General features: G+C 36.0%; 1 protein-coding gene across 1 annotated transcript in view; it reads left to right on the forward strand.

Moving 5' to 3' along the window:
* Positions 1-26,095, forward strand: part of AATF (apoptosis antagonizing transcription factor) — a 176,765-nt gene that overhangs the window by 69,631 nt on the left and 81,039 nt on the right. Inside the window, exons 5-8 of the mRNA XM_007947889.2 lie at positions 11,275-11,389; positions 12,999-13,200; positions 13,771-13,935; positions 15,904-15,987. Coding sequence (XP_007946080.1) covers positions 11,275-11,389; positions 12,999-13,200; positions 13,771-13,935; positions 15,904-15,987 — 566 coding nt within the window. The remainder of the gene's footprint in view (positions 1-11,274; positions 11,390-12,998; positions 13,201-13,770; positions 13,936-15,903; positions 15,988-26,095) is intronic.

The raw sequence follows: 26,095 nt of genomic DNA on the forward strand, positions 1-26,095 counted from the left end.
TTTATCCAGCTGCCCAGCTACTCTGCCAGGCCCAGCCAAGTTGACACACCAACTGAACTACCACACCTTTCAAATAATATTGATCATTGTACTTGATGTTTTATCTCAGATCTACCAGACCCTATTTTTCTTGGGGCAGTTGATTAAATTTGATTCTGGCAAAATCTAAAATGCTAATATTTTGAAAAGAGTTGTTACTAATTAGCTATTCTGTTTCATACAGCGAGATTTTTTATGGGTGGAGCAGCTTTTCGAACAGTCTTAAAGTCATCCTAAAGATGTTATATAGTATTTGCTACATGAATGCCAGCAGTGGTAAAAGTTGGGGGCGGGAAGAGACAAACATTCCAACTCAAGTGATTAGAAAGCATTTTTAGTGTCCTCAGTGATGGTCATCAGCTGTGAGAACATGAGTGAAGAGAAATCCATGATGAAATTTTGAGAATAGAGATTATCAATTTGCTTCTATCTTGGTATTTTTTATTGTGCAAATGCCATGTTAGATGCCAACATACTCTAACAATAATAAAAATGGCTCCTGTTTGTTGATTGTATGCTATTTACTCCCTGTGCACTGTATTAAAAACTTTATAGATGTCTCTCTTACTGGTCACAGCAGCCTGTGAAATAGGGCTAAAAACTGTTGTACATATGAGGAAATCAAGTTTTAGAGAGTCTAAGTAACTTGCTTAAAGTCACACAGTTGCTTAGAGGCAGAGCCAGTAAAAAACAGATCTGCTCAGCTTCCCAGCCTCAGCTCTTGGTCACATTGTCCAGTCACTGTGGATATAGTTTAATTTAGCTTTGATATCTGAGAGTTTTGTTTGTTGTTATTTTCAGAGAAAAGTACAGAGAATATAGAAATGGAACATATGAAAAAGCTTAAGGAAATGAAGGCAGGAGAAACAAGAAGATGAATTTATTGTAGGGCAGAGACTTAGAGTGCAAGGAGTAGAGTATCCTTTAGTTTTTCTAAAGATGATGTTTTCTATACGTTGTTTTTTCAGTAATAGAGCTAGAAAGGCTCTTGGGAGATCAGCCCATTTAGTTCCTTTTATAGGCAGGTAAAACTTTTTTTGGGTGATTAAGAAAAGCGATAAATAGGTGAGGTTTTTTCCTTATCATAAGTATAATACATGTTCATTGTATAAAATTTGGGGAATAGCGAAGCAAAAGTAAGGGAATAGTCACCACTAATCTTTGCAGCTAGAGTTAAGTACTTTTCATATTTTGGTGTATGTCATTACTGATCTCCCCTCCCTGCTCACGGGTGTATAGTTAGAACAAAATGAGACCTATTCTATATTCTGTTTTGCAATCTGATTTTTTTCTACTTAACAGATCATGAATAGTTTTCCATGTCATTAAATATTCTACAGCATTGTTTTTAATGGCAGCATATAGACTTTCCATCATATGGATAGTTTAACCAGTTCTTTATTGTTGGACATTTGGATTGTTTCCAGTTTTTCATTTTTATAAATAATGCTATAAACATCATTGTTACTAAATCTTTACTCACACCCATGATTGATTTGGTACATAAAATAAAATTCTGAAAGTGGAATTTTCTAAGGATATGCAACACGTTAATGCTTTTGATTAGTATTACCATGCTGCCCTCCAGAAAAGTTATGTCCATTCACTTACCTTCTTTACATGGGGGTCAGTTTCCCTTGTCCTTGTCCACACTGGGTATTCAAATTTTGTTTTATCTGTATCCCTTTGATAGGTGGAAAATGGTATCTGTCTACATATTTTAACTTCCATTTCTTTAATTTACATTTCCCATTGTTAAATGAGGGTAAATATATATTTCCCTTATATTTATTGCTCCTTAATATTTCTTTTGTGAGTCAAGCAGAGAAATTTTCAAAGTAGCTCTAAAGATAGGTGCTGCTTTTATTTTAATCTGTTTCTTCTTGTTTGATTTTCTGTTGACAAGAAGAATTAAATCTACCTTAGAAAAGCTCTTTGTATTCTTGGAAATCTTTATTTAATCTTAATTACCTCTGAAAAAATCATGAAAGTAAAACTTTGTAGTAAAAATACCTTTCTGTTTTCCAAACAGTACTTATTCCTCCTCCCCCAGAAAACGAGGCTGAAATATGTAACATGGATTGTCAAAGTCCCCTTTGCCCTACTTTCAATTATGTTCTCCAGGGATAAGCATTTTTAACAGTTTGGTATATTTCCTTCCAGGTACTTTATGGCAATCTAAACCTTCTTCTAAACTGTAAGTGAGATCATACTTTACATCTTCCTATGTTCATAAAAATCTGCCTTTTCTTTCTTTAAAACAGTATTTTGCCATATTTGTTTTCTTTTTGCTGAAATATTTTGAAGTGTTTTACTATCATCATGCCATTTCACTTCTAAAAGCTTCTATATAGGTCTGTAAAAAAATGAGGACGTTTCTTACATTAACTGCAGTACTATCACACCTAACCAAAGTAATACTTCCATGGTATCATCTAATACATTTGCTCCATTACTGATTACTTCAGTTGCCCCAAACGTATTTTATAGTTGGTTTATTAAAACCAAGCTCCATTCATACTTATCCTTTTCAACAGACACATCGAAAGTCATCTGACTGAACAAAAAGTAATTTAACTAGTCCCTTATTTTTTACCAATTATAAACAATGTTGGAAATAATGTTTTTGTACCTATCCCTTTGCTTTCTTATCTGATTGTTTCCTTAGGGTTAATTTCTCCAAGTGAAATAGTGTTGAGAGCTATGCGTAATAGATCTTTGCTACATTTTGCCAGATTGCTTTCAGGATATATGTTGTGCTAATTAAACTTTTATCTGTGTATGGAGAGTGCTCCTTTCCTCACATTCTTGCCAGCATCAAACATTATCAGAAAAATATCACATTTTTTTTTGTGTGTGTGTGTGTTTTTTTTTTTTAGTAAAGCTAAGCATCTTTTCTGATATATATGGGCATTTGAATTTTGGAAACTGTTAATCCATTTTATAACGTTCTTTTCTTCAGATTAAACAAAAAAAATATTCCTTTATCTTGTCTTATTTCGGACCTGCTTTCTATCCTTATGATTTGGACTTCTTTTAGTTACCTCACTTTGTTTTTTCAAGTGTGAGAACCAAATTTGGACATAATATTTTAACATAGCCTCACTGGTGTTTTTTATCCTTTGGTGGTATTGTCATTTTTAAGTAATTGAAAATGTCATTATACTTTGTTTCCCAGATAGTTTTGAAATATAATCCACAAGGGTGTGTTGACCTAGAAAGTAGAAAATGCAGGTTTTTTTAAAGCTTGTAGTAGTGTGTTTGATTTTCTTCATCTGTAAAATGCTGATATAATAATAGTACCTAACTCATAGTACCTAACTGTGAGGATTTAGAGGGATTAATACATATATGAAGTGCTTAAATTAGTACCTGGCACTTAATAGGTCCTTAGTAAATATTAGCTATTAATCTTAATAGTGATAGTATAATCTTTTCTTAGGCTATTGCTCTATGACCACAGTATTTATTTCCTTTTCCTTGAAAGGGTTATGTGAATAAATACTAGTACTGTACATACTGTTAGTCCTTTGGAGAATTGAAATACACGTTAAATGTATATGCCAAGAAAAATGTTAGAAGTCATTTTAATTCAGTTATTAATTCAACAAAATAGCATCTACTATTTGCTGAACACAAAGTATAATGCTAAGGTGAATAGCGCATAGGCTGTACTCTCAGGGCATCCGTGGTAGGATTTCAGAGATAGGTAAACAGCTTTAAAGCTTTGTCAGTCATCCCCTCATTGCTTCTGCTTCTTCTGCATTTAAGTGTTTTTATATGAAAGCAGCCTCTCAAAGTGTTTCATTTTGAGTAAAAAGTAATTTAACTAGTCCCTTATTTTTTACCAATTATAAACAATGTTGGAAATAATGTTTTTGTACCTATCCCTTTGCTTTCTTATCTGATTGTTTCCTTAGAGTTAATTTCTCCAAGTGGAATAGTGTTGAGAGCTGTAAAACATGTAAGGTAAGCCAAAAGCAGCCTTGTTTCATCTAGGCTGTCCAACATAAACAAAATAGTAGTCAGAGAGTAAGTCTGGACATAGGCACACAGTTCATTAATTAGATTATAAACCAACAGTAAAATTTCTAGCAATGGGATGGAAAGAGAATGGGACGAGTGATATATATCACTGTCAAACATATATGTCAAACATATATATCCTTGACAGCTCTACATAGTAAAACACTTCAAAATATTTGAGCACTTACTAAGGAGTGCTGGTGGCGTAGTGCCTAAGGCATTTGACTGCTAACCAGAAGTTTGGTGGTTCAAACCCACCAACCACTCTGCAGAAAGAAGACTGAGCAATCTACTTCTGTAAAGATTTCACCTCAGAAACCCAAAGGGGGGTGGCTGTGAGTCAGAATCGACTCGATGATAATGAGTTTGGTTTTTGGTGAGTTAGTCTTACTAATACTAAAAGAAACACAAATTAAAACAGTTCTTTATTTTCTAAGCCTCAGTTTATCCATCTGTTAAGTGATGATAATTACTAAGTCTTTGTGAGAATGTGTTGTAGTATATCTAATAAAGGCTATTTATTTTTATGTTTGTAAATTCCTAAATCTGGTAAAGTAGTTTTGCGACTATTAGGAGTAGCCCATATATCTTTTTTTAAAAAAACAAAACAAAAAAACACCAAAAAAACATCGTATTGTGCTTTAGTTGGCCCGTATGTCCTATGGCTGTTATGTTACAACAAGGAAGATGTCGAGTTTAAACTAAAAAAGGTCAGTTTGTTGAGGATATGTTGATATTAAAGTTAGCTAATATGCAGTCCACATTTTGTTTGCTTTTCAGCATTTAGATTTGGAAATGATTGTGTAAACAGATATTCTGCCTTGTGATTTAGGCATCATCTCTCTGAAATGAAAATAACTTGTGCCTTTATGGCCTGTGTGCCGTGTTGGATGTTGGAGTGACCGAAAGGATAAGGTTTCTACCCCTTGAGCAGCTTACAGCATAGTGAAATCAGACTCATTGTACAATATGATAAATATTGTAGCAATGATATGAATAATATTGAGGGAAATTATTAATTCTGCATTTCACGAAACCTTTCAAAGAAAGTATTTCTAGTGCTATAAAGAGAATTTGGACATTTGATTTGGTAGTTTCACTACCAAAGAGGCTGTTCATTTAAAGGCTATATAGTGAAGGGTTAGACTTTATTTTATGTAAAACAGAGAGCGTAACTTGGATTGTGGTTCTAATTTTATTTTTGAAAAGTTTCCTTACTTTAATGTTTACTTTGAATTTTAATAAGTTTTTAAATTATAAAAGTAATACATGCGTGTAATATGTTCCAGTAGTTCAAAAATGTATCAAGTAAAAGTGAAAGTGTCTCCACTTTTCCTGGGTAACCACCTTATATTCTAAGCATTTATTCTTTCTGTCTTTAAACAGAAAAAAATAGTGAATTTCCCTTTTTAGGAAAAGTACTCAGGAGGAATGAAGGTTGTCTAGCAACTGTGAAGTGGAAGGTAACTAGTGGATTTCAGGAAGTACATTGATCAGTTAGATTGCTGTGTCCTATAGGGCTTTTTAAGGATTTATTGACACACTTCATCAAGGTATTTGAGAGTATTCAGGGAAACCTACGAAATTCCACAGTTCTTTTCCCTTCCTTATAAATTCAAGCCTAGTCAGAAATTACAGCTTGAGTGGGATGTCCCTCCACAGAACTGAAATGCACACTATCTATCATGTTACTTAGTGTGGTAGTAATGTAAAATGTTAAGGGTTTTTTTGTTTTTGTTTCTTTCTGTGAGCGGGCTCTCTCAACATATTTTATCATAGTCTCTTCATCTCTCCCTTATTTCAACTTACACTTACTCCCCCAATTCCCCACATCATTCTCTTAAGAGAGAAAAATAAGTTTTCTCCACTGAGTCCAGTTTCTTATTCGACTTAATATATCCTGGGTTGAATGTTTCTCACAAAAACACTTTGCATTCAGAATTAGCCTATCAAACTGTTTCCTCCATAGACTCCACCATAGATTGAGCGCCTTTCTACTGTGGTGCCCTCTTGAGGTATGAAAACCCAAGGCTGCTTTTGGCTTACCTTTCATGATTTTAGAATCTAAGTCCCTGTGCTCTGCTTTGAAAAGTTATCCTTGTTCTTATTTTGGTCTACAGATCTAACCAACACACTGAGACGGCATTCTTGATATTATTTACTCCAGTTGAAACAGTCCTCATAGTAGCACAACCATTTGTTTACATCTCTATGTATGTATGCATACACAGAAACCCACCTGTATATATGTGTACACATACGTACCTATGAAAATTCTAGTTGGACATACACAGGAAATAATAGAACCTCATCCAGATGGTTGGTGGGGAGGAATTTGTGACCTGCAGTACTCTCTCTTACTGGTAATACCATTCTGCTTGGGGAGTATAGAACAAGCCCAAACAGCAATACTGACAGAATTCAGAATTATGATACAGTGGAGCCTTCACGTAATTCTTTGTTGAAGAAGTTAGGGCCTAAATGTTAAGGCTTATTGTTATTCTGAGTTGATAATCTCTGCCTTGCTTTAATAATTTTTCCTCATGCCTGGGTAGCCCGCGAGTTGCACAATAATCACTCACACAGCTTTGTAATCAATGCCCAAAGTAATAGGATTCCTCTGGCCACCGGCAATTAATAAATTTGTGTCTTTTTTAAAACACTAGCAAGTCGGGCCTGAAATACGACTGACTGGCTCTCCTCATTTGCATATTTATTGCAGTGGAAAAATTCTTACCAGATGATTGATGCTGAGCCTGCCTCTTGAATTCCAAGCAGCACATTATTATGAAATGAAAAATGCCGGCCATACAGTTGATTAAAGTTGAAGACAGTGGAATCGGTGTTTTTTAAGATTGTGGGAGAATTAAAGGCATATTTTAATAGATGTTGACAAGAAGTGAACTAACAAAAGCAAAGCAAAGGATTTGCTTGAAAAGATTTAATCAAACGTCTTTCTTGGGGGATTAATTGCCGGGGATGACTAGTGCAAGTGGCAGGCTTGTGTGGATTTGAATGAAAAGTATTGTTCTCAGGCCAACATATTGTGTGATATTTTGACCTATAGTTTAGCTCTAGTTCTAGAGTGACTTGTGAAGGAGAAAGTAATTCTCTTGTAATCTGTACATTCCAGTTCAGTGTATTCATGTGGGTTAATGGGAATGGAGCAATGTATGCATATTTGTACATAAACAAATGTATGTTTGCATATTTATTTAAAAATAACTGTATAGACATTTTTAAACTGATAAGATAGCCTTTATTTTACTTTATACATTCACACGTCCCATTCTCTTTCCATCCCATTGCTAGAAATTTTACTGTTGGTTTATAATCTAATTAATGAACTGTGTGCCTATGTCCAGACTTATTCTCTGACTACTATTTTGTTTATGTTGGACAGCCTAGATGAATCAAGAGAAAAAATAAAGCTGTTAAGTGGAAATGGTTTTTAGATTGGTGACATTTTATATATAGAATGCTTGCATATGGGTAGCATATAAATGAATACTTAATATAGGAATCTATGAATACTAGTCCAATCCTAGTGTTGTAGATTGGTACAGGCAAAGCATAAGAGACTTTCACTATGTGGAAGATGATGCTTTTTTATTAGTAATATATTTTCTATTTCTGTAACATTTTTTGCTTTTCAAAATACCTTAATATATAATAACACATTTATTATTTTTCACTTTAATTCTGTGAGATAAGCAGACAAAGGATTAATTTTATAGATAAGAAAATTGAGACTACATGAGATTAAATTGGTCCACTCAGCATAACATGACTAGTTAGTGACTGTGTCAGTTGGAATTACAGGGCTCCTGACCCTTAGTAAAGTACTCTTTCCATTTATTCTTTGCTCAGAAAATTATTCCTAAAGCTGGTGGCCACATGCTTAGGTTGGATCTTGGTGATATGGTGAGGCATATGTCCTTCATAATCTCCTCTTAAGAAAAAGGCCTCTGGAAATGGACCATGTAGGACAAAATAAACATATATATCCTTGACAGCTTCCATTTGTTTTGTGGCCAGGTGCCAAGAGGGAGAGAGAAGAAAGTATATGCATCATTGCTGCTTTTCTTAACTCTTCTTTACAGAAATTAGGAGAAAAATTAGAGGTGAGTTACAAACTATTGATTCCATCTCTTTATTATAGGGTTGAACAAATGGAATTCAGCTCTATATGGATAATGGAGAGGATTCTCTTTGCTGGGGAGAAGAACTCACTGTTGGATTTGAACTTTCAGAAGGAGTCTTTCCTCAGTCTTTCTTGTCAGCTTTGGCTTTGGGGAGGCTACCATCTCCAGCATAGGATTTCCTATGCTATGGATAGAAGTTGTCTCTTCTGTTTTTCTAGAAGGAAATGTGGCCCAAGTATTAGGAAGAAATCAGCTTTGGGTTCTGTCTTTTAAGTCTCTGTACAGGAAGTTTTCCATGTGTTAGGCCACTGAAGACATTTACTTTGATAAACTTTTTTTTGTGGTTAGAAGCACAGAATTGCAGATTTCATCTCTGGTAGGTCTCTTGACACTTTGATGCATGGTGGTGCTATCCCTGAATGGAGCTTAAATACTTCAGGGCTACTTTCTGACTGGGTGAAGGGGTGTATAAAATGAGAACATATGAGAGAGTATTAACAGAAAGGCACACTTTGATTTACTGATATTGGCTCTCTGCTTTCTTGTTGGATTGATATGCTGTCTAATACATCTGCAGTGGATTTTTAAAACACTGACTTGAACAAAATAAAAGGGTTGGTATAGGTACTTGAAAGTAGCCCTTAAAAGTTGCCTTTTGTGGGATGTTTTTTTATTAGTAATATACCTTCTATTTCTGTATTCTTGGTTATGTTACATGTTAGAGTCAGATGATGATTTGCTTGTTGGGAGCAAGCAGCTATAAACAAACTGCTCTGTGGCATCTTCCCTATGTCATCCTTGGTTACCTACTTCAGATTATGGACGTATGGTACCTAGCAGAAGTAAAGGACAGGCCCTTGCTTTTCCTGTTTTATTTATTAATTAGGCTCAAGTTTGAAGGATAATAGACAGTTTTTTTTTTTCTTTGCAAATATGAACTGGAATGGTAGCAATTATTTATTACACTCTGATATGGGAATTTTTAAAACTACTTTCCAAGTGTAAAATTGATTTGTGCTTTCACTTTGGAAAACGTGGGATCTATCTCTTAAAATGTAGCCATTTCTAGAAAAGAAGGTAAAAACATTTATTGGCTTGTGCAGAATTTGAGTGAAATGCTGTGTTTTCATGAGCTTCCTTCTAAGTATTAGTGTCTTTTCTATTTTCTTCTTAAGGCTCTTCCTATAGCATATATTTTCAGAATCTTAGCTACTATGGATGTCTGTTAGCAATTCTCAGCTCTTTTTAAATTGAGCATTTGTAGTAATTGAAGCATTTGTAGTTATCATTTGTATTCTTTGTTCTCCTCATTTTAAACTTTCCCATATATTTGCATAGTTTTTCATTGTTCTGCTTACACATTTAGCACGTTTAGACTGAATAATTCTTGCTTTAAAAATTACATTATCTTTATTCTTATTTTCCTTCTTGCCTAATTTTCATCCTATTTGTACCTATTTATACATTTCCCAAAACCTGACAAACAAAAGAGTAATTGTGGTAATCTTTTTGAGTATCACTTTTTATTTCCATATTTGGTGAAATATGGAAATTTTATTTCCATATTTTTTTAAAAATTATGAGCAACAGGTTAAGAATCTTGATTTGGAATCTAGGCACTTTAGATTTTTCAGGTAATGTTTACATATTGTAAATCCTTCCAGTGCCCTGTGGTGTACATCTACTCAGACTTGTAGGGTGACTGTGAGTTAGAATCACTCCATGAAATAGTCAAGAGGCTGCTCATTTTGGGCAGAGTAGAGGCAGAAGAGAAAGAATAAGAATCGTAAAAACCTTTTAAACTGAAGGTTGTAGCCTAAGTTAGTATGGAATGTTGAATAAAAGAAAGAATTATTCAATGAAAGTAGGGATATTTGTGAGAAGATTACAGTCACTGAAGGGAAAGAGGCAAGGAGTGATAGAATCGTGGCCAGAGAGAAATGGACAGATGTTGACAATAAGTCTGGAAAATACAGGATATAGAAGTTGATGGAATGTATAGAAAAAGGGCATCAAAATTTCAGTGATCTCCCATGAAAATGCATTAAGCAGAAAAGAGAAATTCAGACAAGGAAGAAGTATTAGGTGAGGGAAGAGAGTTATGTTTCTGACATTATGTTTGAAGGAATGATACAGCATTCGTCAGAGTATTTTCTGACATTTGCTAGAAATGTGGAAATAGGAGAGACATCCATGTCCATCAACACACAAATAGTGATTATCAGTGTTTAGTTAGCCTCTTAGTGCATTATGCTGATACAGAAGGTAAGGGTTCAGTTCTCAGAGGGCTAGTCTTCATTCTGAAAGTTCTTAGCCATAAACCATACATTGAAGCTATATTACAGCCATCTATATTATAAATGTATCTGTCCTGCTGGCTATGAGGAGAAACAAGTTAGAACATATTCTTAGTGTATAATTTTTAATACACAACTCTGAGTATATACCCTACAAACAGTAAGTCATTAACTTGGGTTTTCATATGTGAACAGGGACTTTCCATAAAGGTGTGTGTTGAGAGACTGAATGAATGATGTGGCAGTTCACACCAGAGGCAAATGACATCTCCTGAGGAGGAGGGTGGTGGTGGTGGTAGAAGGAGTCCTAGGACTAAGTTAGGCTTTTAGGAGAGGAAGAGGAATTGCCTAGGGAGGGGATTGATAGAGGGATAATCTAAGAGGTCAGTGGATAACCTGTAGAAAAATACTTGAGAAACTAACACCAAAGGAAAAAATGATTGGTTATGATGACAGATAGGAAAGAATTTGATCAAACTTAGCAAATATTAATAACTGCCAATTAATTAAATTGTCACTATTTATAGGCACTTTTCTAAGCATCTTACATATATTATATTGCCTATTTTTCACAATAACCCTCTAAGGTAAGTACTATTACCATTTCCATTTGGGAATTATGTGTTTCAGAGAGTTCTTAGTCCCTGTGTACCCTGCACTCTCCCTTCTTCCCCCAAGCCAAAGATGTTCAGGAGTCATGAGTTACTGGCATCACCTACTTTGAAGAATTGTGGATAATTGTCCCTTCTCTTGGCTTTATTTCCCAGGTCACAAGGCACTTAAAGCATTATTGAGGTCATTGGTGGATCTTCAGGAAGAGTTGCTTTTCCAGTACCCAGACACTAGATACCTAGTAGATGGTACAAAGCCCAAAGCAGAAAGGTAAGGTGAGAATGGAACTATGGAATTGCTTATAGGTAATACTCAATCTGGAGCCTTTTTCATCATGTGGGAAAAAGAAAGCCAAGTCCTTTCCAGAGTGATACCATACTTAATAATGATGGCCCATCGCCTTGTATGCATGTGAGAGGTGGACAGTGAATAAGGAAGACCAAAGAAGAGTTGATGCTTTTGAGTTGTGGTGCTGGCAAAGAATGCTGAAAGTACCGTGGACTGCTCAAAAGAACTAACGGATCTGTCCTGGAGGAAATGCACCCTAAATGCTCCTTGGAAGCGAGAATGGCCAGACTTCGTCTCACCTATTTTGGTCATGTTGTCAGAAGGGACCATTCCCTGGAGAAGGATGTCATGCTTGGTAGGGTGGAGGGTCGACGAAAGAGGGGGAGGCCTTCAACGAGATAGATTGACACGGTGGTTGCGATGATGGGCTCATGTATAGCAGGGATCATGGAGCTGGCGCAGGATCGGGCAGTGTTTCGTTCTGCTGTGCATGGGGTCACAGTGAGTTGGAAATGACTTGACGGCACCTAACAACAACAGCATCATCATGGCCCATAAATTGGGAACAGGCTTTGGAATTTTATGCTTAGTTGTGCCTAGATTCCCTTGTGGGCTTAGGCAAAAGACTTGCCTTCTCCTTAGATTTATGGAGATTAATAAACGCATACTTTTAGATAATGCATAATTAATGTTTATTAAGCACTTTGTGCCCATACCATGGAAACTGCTGGTCACAACCATTTCTTCTTCAATGAGGGAAGAAGGAGTTATCTGAAAGGGTAGAAAAAAATTCCAAAAAGAATAGCAAAGTAAACCTTTTTCTTTTCTGAAATGATCACACTTAAGGCTTTTTCCCTCTTTGAGGCTGTTATATGACATACCTGCTTGCTTTTTTCCCATGGGCTTGTCCTTTGTTTTATCCTTTTGAACTAGCTAGAAGGAAAAATAAAGGAAGCTCACATTTTTTCAGCACCGCCTTATGTGCTGGAGTCAGTAATCCAGTGAGAAATCTAGTGAGTGCAGTTGGCTCTATAGTTGGGGCTTATGTTACATTCTCACGGCAGTTGTATATATTGCAATTTAGTGCCCATTCCATTGCCTGCCTCTTTGAGTTTTCTTCACATTCAGTTTCTCTTCATTTGGATCAGCTAACATTTATTTAGCTCTTCTGAATAGTTGGCTACAGGGAGATATATTTTCCTTATTGATTTGGGGATTAAGGTCATAGAAGTATGATTATGTGTTTAATTTTTAAAGACCCTCCTGTAACAGGGCAATCCTGGTTCATATACGTTTCTAATAGTGGTTTTACAACCTCATTTATTTTTATGGTTTGCTTACCTGTTAAAAATTATATATGTATTGATACCACTTCTTTTTATATTTATTTGAAAAGTTATGTGAATTTTTGATTGATCTCATGAACATTTTATTTTTAAACAAACAAAAAGAAGCTCTCTCCATGTATAGGATGTTATTAAAATGTAGGCAGACTAGACAAGGCCTAAATACTGCTGCTTCATATGAGCCTAGGTTTTTATTTGGTTGTGTTTCTTTACATTGGACATAAGTGTTCTTCTTGGTTTTCTAGTGAGGAGGAGATTTCTAGTGAAGATGATAAACTGGTTAAGGAGGAGAAGCAGCAGAGAAGGGCCCTACCAAAGAGGAAGCTAGAGATGGATGACTATCCCAGCTTCATGGCAAAGCGCTTTGCTGACTTTACAGTCTATAGGAACCGTACCCTTCAGAAGTGGCACGACAAAACCAAGCTGGCTTCTGGAAAACTGGGAAAGGTAAGTGTGTGTGTGTGTGTTGTGGCAACCTGAAACAGTTCTAAGAAAATTGGAACAGCATCTCATTTATATGGGTAATGTAGTTATGTAATTAATGATAATGAGTATTTACTATTTAAAATACTCATTAATAGTAATGAGTATTTACTATTTACTAGTATTTACTATTTTAGCAAAAGTTACTGAACTCCTATCATTGAGGGTTTATACATTCAGACTTAGGATTTTTAACTTTATTAGAAAGAATGTTTCTTTTTAGAAATCGTGGTTCTTTAAGCATTCAAGAGCTGAAAATACAAAATACTATAAAGAAATGGATTTTTAAAAAAATTGCTAAAGGAGCAGAAGCTAACCTGGGTATAGAAAAGTGATATGACTTGCTTGTTAAGAATAATTTTTTTTCCTTCTGAGAACATTTACAGCCATTCACAAACTCGTCTTTAACAGAAAGTTTCTTCTGAAAGGAGGATTGTCTTTTTCTCTGCTGACACAGAAAGATAGAGAAACTGATGTAGCTGCCTTTAGCACTGACTTTTCTGCATTATCTGACGCTGGTTAATGTTGTTGCAGGGTTTTGGTGCCTTTGAACGCTCAATCTTGACTCAGATTGATCATATTCTGATGGACAAAGAAAGATTACTTCGAAGGACACAGACCAAGCGCTCTATCTACCAAGTTCTTGGCAGACTGGAACCAGCAACTCAGCCTGTCCCTGAGAATTTGCCAGGACAACCGGTAAGAACTTGGTGATTCAGGGTGATTATGGGGAGCAGTTTCTATGAATCTAATTACTGAAAAACTTGATCATCATCGTGTAAATACTACTCTTGGTGTAAGAAGTTAGTGAAAGAGGAGGAAGTACATTAGTGAATTATTATAAGAAACGGAGTATGTGGGAGGAGAAAGTTTTAGAAAAAGGAATTATTATTAACTACTTGTGTGATAGTCTCTTAATTTTGAGTTTGATGTGGGAGTCTGGTAATGGAAGCATTTATAATTTAATTTTTAAAATTTACTTTAAGACTAAATAGAAATGTCAGTATTGGAGCAAGTGTGTATCTCAGGCTTTTTATTGGGTATTAGATACTCTAGACAGGATTTAGAATTGGAATCATCAAATTCTTTTGTCTAAAGGAAATATTTTTAATTATGAAAGAAATATATACTTAACACATTTTTTAAATTCAGAAGAATTTAAAATGAGAAGTAAAACTCTATTTAGTCTAAAAATTCCATTCTTGAGATTTAACCACTATTAATAGTTTTTAACAGGGTTCTAGGTATTACCTATGCATTTAACAACACACACACACAACACATATGTTGTTGTTAGGTGCCGTCAAGTCAGGTCTGACTCATAGCAACCTTATGTACAACAGAACAAAACTCTGCCCAGTCCTGTGCCAGCCTCGCAATCCTTGCTATACCTGAGTCCATCGTTGCAGCCACTGTGTCACTCCATCTCCTTGAGGGCTGACCCTTCCCCTTTTTTGCTGACCCTCCACTTTACCAAGCATGATACCCTTCTCCAGGGAATGGTCCCTTCTGACAACGTGACCAAAGTAGGTGAGATGAAGTTTGGTCAGACTTTGTCTCACAGCACATACACAGATACAAAAATACAGTTATCTTTTTTTTTTTTCTTTATTAAATGGGATGTATGTCTGTGTGTGTATAAATACATAAATAATATTACAACTATATATATAAAATATCACAGCTTGCTTTTTTAATTTAGTATATTTTGGATACTTCTCCATATTGTGTAGATCACATGGACATCTACATAATTTTTCTTAGAATGTAGATTATAAATTATTCAAACAATAGATGTTTATATTGTCTGTAGTTTTATCAGTAGTGTGACAGTAATAAGCATTTCTGAACATTTAGGTTTGTATTTTTAAGAATATATGGAACAATTTCTTGAAGTGGAAATGTTAGATCAATGAGCATATACATTTTAAATCCAGAAAGATGTTGACAAATTGCCTCCCAACAAGGCTGTGTTAATTTCCACTCCTACTTGCTATGTTCTTTAGTACTGAGTATTGCCAATCTTACAGGTGAAAAATGGTACCTTCTCATTTTAATTTGCATATATTTAACTAGAGTGAGATGAAACATATTCTTATATGATTATTTGACTATTTGAGTTAAACCACTTGGCTGCTAACCAAAAGGTTTGAGCCCACCAGCCACTCTATGGGAGAAAGATGTAGCAGTCTGTTTCTGTAAGGATTTACAGCCTTGGGAACCCTATAGGGCAGTTCCACTCTGTCCAACAGGGTTGCTAGGAGTCGGAATCAATTCAGTGGCAGGATTTTTGATTGATTGTTTTTTTGTCAATTGCCTGTTAATATTTTTGCCCATTTTTCTGCTAGACTGTATTTGTTTTAATTTTAGAGGTCTTTGTATCTTAAGGGGGAGCTCTGGTAGTGTAGTGCCTGAGGCACTTGACTGCTAACCGGAAGGCTGGCGGTTCAAACCCACCAGCCAGTCCTCAGAAGGAAGATGGGGCAATCTACTTCTGTAGTGATACTGCCTCCGAAACCCAAGGAGGGGTTGCTGTGAGTCGAGTCCAACTTGAAGGCACACAACAACAACATATCTTAAGGAAAACAGCGCTTCGGTCATTATACACATTATTTGTAGTAGCAACGTTAATTTGGTAACTTTTTTTCCCCTTTTTTGCTAATAAAGGAGATCCTTCCTCAGGCCCCTGCCAATGCTCACCTGAAGGACTTGGATGAAGAAATATTTGATGATGATGACTTTTACCACCAGGTGTGATTTTTACATTCTTTGTTATAAATTAGGTTTTAGCATTTTAAAATACCTTCTAGGATTCTCTGAACAAAATGGTAGCTTACTTTGGATAGAGAATAGAATCAGACAGGAGGTTAGAACTCCTCTGTGTACAAATTACTGTATAGTTACAGATATACTGTTTTTCTTCTGTTTTATATTTTTTCCTTTGAAACAAAAGTAGCTATAGCTACTTCATTATTTGTTGCTGAGTATAAATTATCTATAAAAGTAGTTTTAACTTCTTTGAGTTGGGTTTATTCTTAACTATTAATGGGGGACTTTTGTTAGTTATTTGGTTTCTTGTCTCTTTACTATTAGAATGAGATGTGGAGGTAACTATTAGAATGAGATATGGAGGTAAAGGACTAGGACCCCAGATTTCTTGAATTACACTTCTGGTTCTGTCACCTATTAAAAAAATAGGTTCAAATCCTTGTGTACTCAGAGTGTCTCCTACTGTTGATTATAATAATAATAGTGTAGTGCTTTGAAGACAGAAAAAATTGGTAGAAGTTGAAATATGGTCCAGTTCTCATTATCTCTTCACAACTGTCTCCCCTGTTCTTTAGCTGACATTCTTGTGTTATCTGCTGGTGTACATACTACTATGGGTAAAGGTGCTGATGACTGCTAAGGTAGACTAACCATTTGAGCTGTTCTAAAGAACTAAAATAATTTCCTGTAATCCTGAGTCCCTTGATAAGTTATATTTCTTTATGAAATATGGTTTAGGCTGTAACTTTGCTGACTTGGTGGAGGGTTGAGGATGCTGTTCAGCGGTGATATACTAGTTTTTGTTGAGCTATTGTTTATTGAGATAATTTTTTTCTTTGTTGAATTTTTAGTGGGTTAAGAACTTTTGCTACAGAATTTGCAACTGTTTGTTGAAGGTTAGCTATAAAAGCTGTATTATATGTATGGAGCATGAAAGGAAGGAACTTACTAGGAAAATTAATTTTGTAAAGCCAGTAGAACAAGTAATTCTGTATTGAGGACACTTCTGGTTTTGCTCTGAAAGAGAGAAAGAGACTTTCTATTAGTCTTTCCACTCAACTCTGTAATATTCGATAAAATGATTGCCATAAGTGAGTCTTAAGAGTAATGATGAGAGGGTGTAAGAAAGAGGATTGGTGTGGCCTCAGATGTTCCCGGTCAAAGGTCCTGATTCTTTTTTCCTTTTTGTCTCTTATTATATTCATTTGTCAGATGAGCAGGGAACTGTTTTGTTCTGGAGTGAGTGTCTGAGGTATCTGGTATGAGATGTTAATATCGTATAATTGTGTGAGATCACAGGAGACAATCAAAAATGTTCCAGTCCTCATTAGTTGAAATGTACATTGCTCAATGGAAAGTGCATCATAAATTAAATAGGCTTAATAAACTGGAATTACTGGAGAGAAGTTGCTTCCACTGGCAATCCTTAGTCTGAAAGATATTTTTTTCTTTGCCTTAAGGTCTGTTTAAAAAGAAATAGCATTACTTGATTGGCCCTTCATCCCAATTAATAATTTTAACTTCGATAAATTCTGATTTTAGAGTTATGACTAGTCACATCTTAGCTTTTCTCCTTGCTGGTTAATTGGGGTGCTGGGGTTAATCTAAATTAAAACTTAAACTAATAGAGGTCAGCAAGGCAGCAGAAACACCTGAGTGAAACAAATGGGGCTGCCAGGCACAACTTTATCTTGGCTGCTTCCCAAGAGGGAAGTGGCAGCAAATTGGAGTTGTTTCAGCCTTCTGTAAAGGTGAATGATGGGTGACACTTGTTAATGTACAGCATCTCCGGAAGCGTTCCAGATTGCTTTGCTGCTGTACCAACTGCTGCCATCCATGCACAGTCTGTAGGAACTGGACCAGTTGCCAACATCTGGCAGCACAGCAAGGAATGGGTGCAAGTCTTGAAACCCCGCAGATTCTAAATATGGTGCTTAGAACTGTGCAGGGTTTAATCACTTACCAGTCTTTGGCAGCAGGCTACGACAGCTTATCCTAGCCTCGTACATCACAGCTCGACATCTGCTGAGCTCCAAGGCAGCTGCACATTCATTTTCTTTCCTTGCCTTTTCTCTTTGCCTCCTATTCCTCTTCTTCTTCCCACTCCTCCCGCCCTTCAGTTTTCCTCCCCCTCCCCAATATGCTTCTTGGGGGAGATGATCTGTAAAGATTATTGTTTCATTGTGTGCAAGTAATTGTGGTGATGCCAGGCCCTTGACAGACACAACGAAGCACCTGTTCTGCTGACCTGGTTAATTTCTTCTGTTGAGTGGGATTTGCCAGAGATTGGAGCTGAAGCCAATTCAATGATAAGGCTAAAGAGAATGGCTGTATGTTTTCTGTCACCTCCCAATTAAATTGGCTTCATAAAGTGCTTTCCTTTATTTGTCAGGGTAGTAAGCTTGAGCTAAGTGTTGTATTCAGAAGTGGTACAGTGTATTACAATGGGCCTGTGAGTTTTCGTTTGTGTTTGTGAATTTTTTTTAATGTGGTCATATGGGAGAGCTGGATAGTGAATATAATACATTTTGCTTTTTTTTTCTTTTTTTTTAAATAAAAAGAAAAATAATCCATACTCGAAGCCAGATTCTTTGGGTCCATATTCTATAAGGAAGAGATTATAGCCACATTGAATTTTAATGTTTCATTGTAAGGCTTTAAAAGCTTACTTGGTTAATTCATGTATCATGAAGCTATGTAAATGCCTTAACTACTGAAAAAGATTTGCTGGGGTCAAAACAACCAGTATACACACACACACTCACACTTAGTCTCTCTCACTCTTTCTCAATACAGCTTAATAAAGATGTATGTATATATGTGTATAAGTGTGTATGTATATGTATGTGTGTGTATGTATATATAGGAGGGGCAATGGAGTGTATCAGTTATAAATAATCATGTCATTGCAAGAGCTGAAGAGAAACCTTGTAAGAAACTGAGTCCCTTAGAAGTTAAGTAACCTCCTGAAAGTCATATAGTAAATGGCAACAGTAGTACTTGATCTTGAGACTTCTTAGACTAAGCCTTGTTCTTTCCATTATACCTTTATTTCTTAAATACTTCATTCTTGAGCCAGAAAAAGACTTCATACAGTGTTATAATTTTCAGTTTGTAAGCCTCCTTTTTTTAGAACTGGACGAAATATTATGCATGTTAGAAAGTAATATTTTTTCTTGGAAGGCACATGATTTATTGAACCTGCTACTTAACAATTCTAATGAAAAAATTAGCTTTGTAGTTTTGTTACTAGTTTGTTTGGAAACTGGAATTACTGAAAGCTTGAAGTATACCCAGTGGTGAGGTTTTATAAGAGGAGCGGTTTACCTGCTGAAAGAATTGCAGTTTTATTCCCAAGTGGAATGAGTTTGCATTTGGCCTATTTCTTGCCAAAGCTCATCCCTGAAGACAAACTCAGAAAATATGAAAGTTGTAAATGGCCATAAAAGATGAGCCATTCAGAAATGTTTTCAGTATCTGTTTTTCATTTTCATGTTCCCTGTTTGCTACTTTTTAATACTAAGTTCTTTTAGATGTGTTGTCTGTATCATCATTTAAGGTTTTCATTTGTTTTTTTAAACCATCAGAGGATCTTTGATTTGATGAGTTGGATTTCTTAAAGAATTGAGGAAGGAGTAACACATGCAAAGCACTACTTAAGTGCCACCTGCTGAACTAGGTAGATAGGTACTTAACATCATACATCTTTATTTAATCCTCTCAAGATCTCCACACTGCTGTGGCTGCACTTAGCAGTAAACTCAATATAAAGTTACTGGTTTTATTCTTTTCAGGAGTATATCCCAGACCCCAAACTAATTTCTTGTCACCCCATGAAATACTTTGTTCTGGAAGGACTAATTGTATTTAGATATTGATCGATTGATACCTGGGTTTCTAAGGGCTCATAAGGATTTTATATATTGCTAGCTCTGTTTAGTTTTGATCTGGTTTACCCTGTCACTTTGAATCTAACCAGGAGTGTCTAGTGAAAGGCATAATAGATTTTGCCTTTCTGATGACCACTTTGATGGGTTAAATTTCTCCTGTAATTTGCCATCAGGAGATGTCTATAACTGACCTTGTCACATGGTCGTCTTCTGTATCCAAGACATTTGATAATGCCATAAACAAGTAATTACTAATTTGGTGAACTATTAAAAGTTGATAATATTGAGAAATAGAGAAGAGGCAAGCTTTCTGACAAGATGATTTACCTTAATTAAATTGGTGAGTGATTAATATGGACAGTTGATCTGGTGGCTTTAATTGTATGCATTTAGATCTTAGTATGAATAAGAAGAGCTGCCTCAAGCCGTCCCTACAGTTAATGATAATACAATATTCTTACTATTAGCTTGACTCTTGCCAGTGGTTCAGCTGGTGGTTAATAACATATGCTTTAAAGTTTTATTTGAACCTGCTCCTTTTAGTGAGTTGTTGAAAAACAAATGCTTTTGGTTCAGAGCAGTATTTTTTTTAAAAAATACATTTTATTGAAATATAATTTAGGTACAGTGTTAGAGCCGTATTTTATTTTTAGTTTTACTTACAATGTTGTTATCATTTGGGATCTGGATAGCATTCCTTAAAATTGAATAAAACTTATTACAAATAGACCTTTATGATGATTTTGGAAAAGCCATGCATAAAGTATATGAAATTTTAAAATGAAATTATAATTGAAGCTACAGCACAGAAATAATCACTTAGCTTTAGAGTGTTAAAACAAACAAAAACTCAAGTCAAAAACTAATTTCTAATTAAGCTCCAATTTTAATAATTACAAGATTATTTTGTAAGATTATTATGTAAGAATTTTATTTGAGATACATGGTAGTTTTTCTGCTACTTCTTTAAGATAGTTTCTAGTAATAGTGCTGCCATTGTTTATCTGTTAATGTTCAGACTCAAATGTGCTGTCAATATTGGCATTTGATCGCTAGCTTAGGCTTACTATTTTAGAGGCTAAACAGAATGGGAGGCCAAAAGCCATATTTGAAATGCAAGATCGTGACATTTTATCAGACCAGCAGCACCAAGAGAAGGTACACATAACTGATCCTCATTCCTTTTAGTTTCCTTCATTTAAGAAACATCAGTGCATGACTACTTCTTCTAAACAAAGATAAAACTTCAGAACAAAGTCTAAAGGAGTACATTTTACAGGGCCAGCTAAGAAAGAAGTTAAGAGTTACCTTAGAGCTACTTAAGAAACTTTTTCAAACACAGGTGGTACCCTGGGAGTGTACTAGATAAATAGTGGTCAGAATTGCCTTTTCTCTACTAATAAACGCAAAGTCAGCTGGCTGAGTGTAAATTAAGCACAGAATTCCAGCAGTACTTCAGGAGGCCCAAGTGAAGAATTTGACACTCCTCAAGAAATGAGGAATACTACCTGTTCACTAAAGTAGGCATAATGTCTTTGCATTGAACCATATTCAACGTATTGCTCCTTTAAAATAACTTACAAGGAAAACGATTCAGCAAAGAAAGTGGAAGCTTATAAGCATCTTCAAAAAAGTATGTGTATTGTTCTGGTAGGACTGTAAAATGTTATAACCACTGTGGGAAATGGTATGGCACTTCCTTAAAAAGTTGGAAATAGAAATACCATTTGATCTAGCAATCCTACTATTAGGTATATATCCTCAAGAGTGAGAACCAGGACACAAATAGATATATGCATACCATGTTCATTGCAGCAGTACTGAAAATGGAGAAGAGATAGAAACAGCCTAAATGTCCATCAGTGGATGAATGAATAACCAAGTTATGGTACATATACATAATGGAATACTATGCAACACTAAAGAGTAATGTAGAATCCACAAAACACCTGTAACATGGATGAACTTGGAGAGCATTATGTTCAGTAAAATAAGTCAATCACAGAACAAATATTGTATGAGCCCATTATCATAAAAAGTCAAGGAAAGGTTTACATGTGGAAGGAAACTTTCTTTGTTGGTTATCAAGGATGAGAGGGAAAATTGCTAGATAGATAAGATACAAGTATTGATTTGGGTGAAGGGAAAAGCAGTATACCAGAAGCTAGTGACCAACACATTACCATTAAGGAAAAGGAAGACATGGAGAGGTGCATAAGAGGTATAGACAACAAAACTAAACACTTTTACATACACAATACTGCATTATCATTAATTACAAACATTAATCTACAGGTAGATATATAGGTAGACAGGCTAAAAGATCTGGTATGGGTAGACAAAAGGGATATAGCCATGATCATATTTGTGTAGCAGATGATATTTCTACATATGTATTTGTATGTACTATAAGAATGTCCATATATGTAATAGAACTAACGGGGCAAAGTTATGATACTATCTTAGCCACAGCCAAACACCGTAAGGGAGTGAGTCACTGGATGCATGGGCTTGGGATCATGGTTGTCGGGGACATCAAACTCAATTGCCATAACATACTACACAAAAATATTGCTCTATATCCTACTTTGGTGAGTAGCAACTGAGGTCTTGAAAGCTTGCGGGCAGCCATCTAAGATGCAACAATTGCATTTTTCCTCGTCTGGATGAATGACGAAAGAGGAATGAAGAAAATCAAAGATGCTTGGAAACAGTTAGTCCAAGGGACCAGTGGACTATGGAACCTCAGGCTAATGTGACCCTGAGACCAGAAGAACAATGATGCCTGGTTACTACTGTCAATCACTCAGAAAGGGATTAAAGTATGAGATCCTGGCTGGAGTGGGAAACAAATGTGGGACAAAACTCAAAATCATCAAAAAAGACCAGGCTTACTGGTGAAACTTCCAAGACTATAGCCCCTAGTCACCCTGTGGGCCTTGACTTAAACTCACTCCTGTGGCTTCCAGCCAAACAATAAACAAGCCTACAAGGTGAACAATTACACCAGGTTAGGTACACTCCTCACAACAATCAACAGTGGGAGATTATAAGGGCATCATTTGCATAAGGAGATAGCTTAGAGGGCCAGAATGCATAGGACAACAAGGATGCAAGGAAAACATAACCACAGGGAGGAAGTGAGAAGCGAGCTATTACATTATAGGGATTACAGTCAGTGTCATGAAACAAAATGTGTATGAGCTATTGAATAGAAAATTAATTTGCTCTGTAAATATTCATCCAAATCACAATAAAATAAGTATATGGAAAGTTCTGGTAAGATGGCAGAATAGGCAGAAAGACCACACAGACCCTCTTCAACAAAGAAAAGGGGAACTAATTAGCACAGACACAGAAGATAATCCTGGACCCCTGAGCTTGAAGGGAAGGACATAGAAGTGGACTACAACTAGCAGAAGAATTTACATGAAAATACCACAAAAGGAGACATACGGAGCTGCGGTCTGGCAGTGATCCTGAGCAATGCTGATGGCACAGAAAGCTTGGAGATTTCTGAGGTGGTAGGACCTAAGAATTAACCTAAAAATCAGCACTGCTAGCCAGGGACTGCATAGAGGACTGCTCTGGTGGCTGGGGAATAAAAGGTAAAGCAGCAGCAAAGAGGAAGAGGGATTGAGCTGTGGACTTTTACCTGTCTGGAGGGCACAGCCATTTTGAATGTTTACAAGCAGCTTGACCAATTTAGATATTTAAAGTGACAGCATTCTCCCAGATTCCAGGGGCTTAAGAACCAGTTCTACTTGCCAGTAACCCCAAAGACGTTTCGGACCTGGATGACTGAAAAGGTGCGACATTCACCTTGTTACTCTTATACTCCATACCCGCTTGGTGAACAGAGGTGCGGCCACCTCCCACTCCCATCGACCTTCTGGGCCCATAGGAACTCCATCCCAGTCTGTGTGCTCCGATGGAGCCTGGGTGCCCTGCCCTGGCCTCCCCCAATTTTTTTTTTCCTCTTTCTTTTTTCTGTTTTATAGTTTGCTTGTTTTGGTCTGTTTTAAAACTACTATTATTATTACTATTTTTGTCTTTTTTACTATTATTCTTTATTCTTCCCCTCCCAGGTCCTAGTTTTCAGCTTTGTTTCTTTTTCCTGTTCCTGGTTGCAAATTTTTTTCTTTCTTTTTTTCTCGTGGTTAACCCCATTCCTTGTTTTTCTTTTTGCATTTTTCCCATTTTTTTCTTCATTATTCTCCTCTACCTTTTTTTTCTTATTTCTCTCTCCCCAGATATTGCAGGTTTTCTTCTTCTTCTTTATCCCTTTTTTCCTTTTTTGGTTACTGTTACTGTGTGATTGCATGGTGTATTTTTTGTCCATGTGCTTTTACTTTTTTGATGGTTATTCAGTTGCAATTTTTGTATAACTGAGTGGGAGACAGCAACAGTCCCCATATGACACAACTACACCCACACATCCTGCAGCTTCACTTACTGAGTGAGAGCCACCACCACTTCCTTCTCCACCAACGGGCCAATGATAAATAACCACCAAGAAAAACCTGACTCACCCTTGGCTGCTCTTCATGAACAGTTAACAGAGATCTAAATACAACAACACCGTGATGTCTCAGAGACAACAGACCATCACTGTCCACACAAAGAAGCAAGATAAAATGGTAGAAACAAGGGAGCAGGACACAGACCTAGAATACATCCCTGAGGAAGCAGCATCATTGGAACTCTCTGATAAGGAATTCAAAACAATTATATTTTGGTATCTTCAAAGGATTGATAGAGACAGACCAAGGAAAACACAGAAAAAATCCTAGAAGAATTTTGGAAGAAAACACAAGAACAAAATGACAAAATAAATGAAAAATTAGAATAGAAATCCAGAAGATTAATACTAGGTTGCCATAAATAGATAACACATTGAAAGAGCAAAAGAGTAGAATTGATGCAATGGAAGGCAGAATTAATGAGATTGAAGACAAATACCTGAATGCTTCTTTGGAAAGGGATCAATCAGAAAAAAGTTCAAAACGAAATGAAGAAAGCCTAAGGTTCATGTGGGATACCATCAAAAGGAATAACCTACATGTCATTGGAATTCCAGAACTGGAAGAGAAAAATAAAACCACTGAGAAAATTGTCCAAGATTTGTTGGAGGGGAACTTTCCTGATATGATGAAAGATGAGAATATATCCATTCAGGAAGTCCAACAAACCCCAAACAGGATAGACCCCAAAAGAAAATCACCAAGACACATCATCATGAAACTCATCAAAACAAAAGACAAAGACAGAATCCTGAAAGCAGCACAGGAAAAACAAAAAGTTACTTACAAAGGACAACCAGTAAGAATAAGCTCTGATTTCTCAGCAGAAACCATGCAAGCTAGAAGGCAATGGGATGGTATATATAAAACCCTGAAAGAGGAAAAATTTTCAACCAAGAATTATATACCCGGCAAAATTGTCCCTCAAATATGATGGTGAAATTAGGAGATTTCCAGATAAGCAGAAACTAAAGGAATTTATTAAAACCAAACCAACCATACAAGAGAGATACTAAAAGGGAGTCCTTTGAACAGACAACCAAAAATAGCAAATAACAACTGGCCATTAATACACAAGATGACATAACCCAGAAACCACAGCTATAGACATATCCAAAGTAAAATGAGCTTGCAAAGTAAAAGGATGGAACCAGAGACATCAGCTGGCAAGTGAGGACAACTGCAAACTGTGTAGTTACAGAACTTCTAAATGGTGAGGAAGTTAAGAGAGTTGCAAGACAGAATGGACTGTTCTAAATTCGGGGAGAAAATGATAAATCATAGGGTAACCTCAAAGAAAAATGATAAACCTTCATATCACAATAAAAAACAGGACAAGAACAAATATTCAGCATATGCTAAAACAACAGCAACAAAGGAAATGATAACATTCATAAACATGATGAGCTCAGGACAAAAATTAGTAGGGAACATAAAAACCAGGGACACCATGAAAAAACACATAACAAAATGACAACAACCAATTCATACTTGTCAATAGTTACACTGAATGTTAATGGATTAAATGCACCACTGAAGAGACAGAGAGTTGCAGATTGGTTAAGAAAACAAAACCCATCAGTATGCTGCCTACAAGAGACACACCTTAGAGATAAAGACAAAAATAGACTAAAAATCAAAGGTTAGAAAAAGATGTATCAAGCAAATGGCAACCGT

The sequence above is a fragment of the Orycteropus afer genome, unplaced genomic scaffold (assembly GCF_000298275.1).
Source record: "Orycteropus afer afer isolate SDZICR_OR568_19922 unplaced genomic scaffold, OryAfe1.0 scaffold00196, whole genome shotgun sequence".
NCBI classification, from domain to species: Eukaryota; Metazoa; Chordata; class Mammalia; order Tubulidentata; family Orycteropodidae; genus Orycteropus; species Orycteropus afer.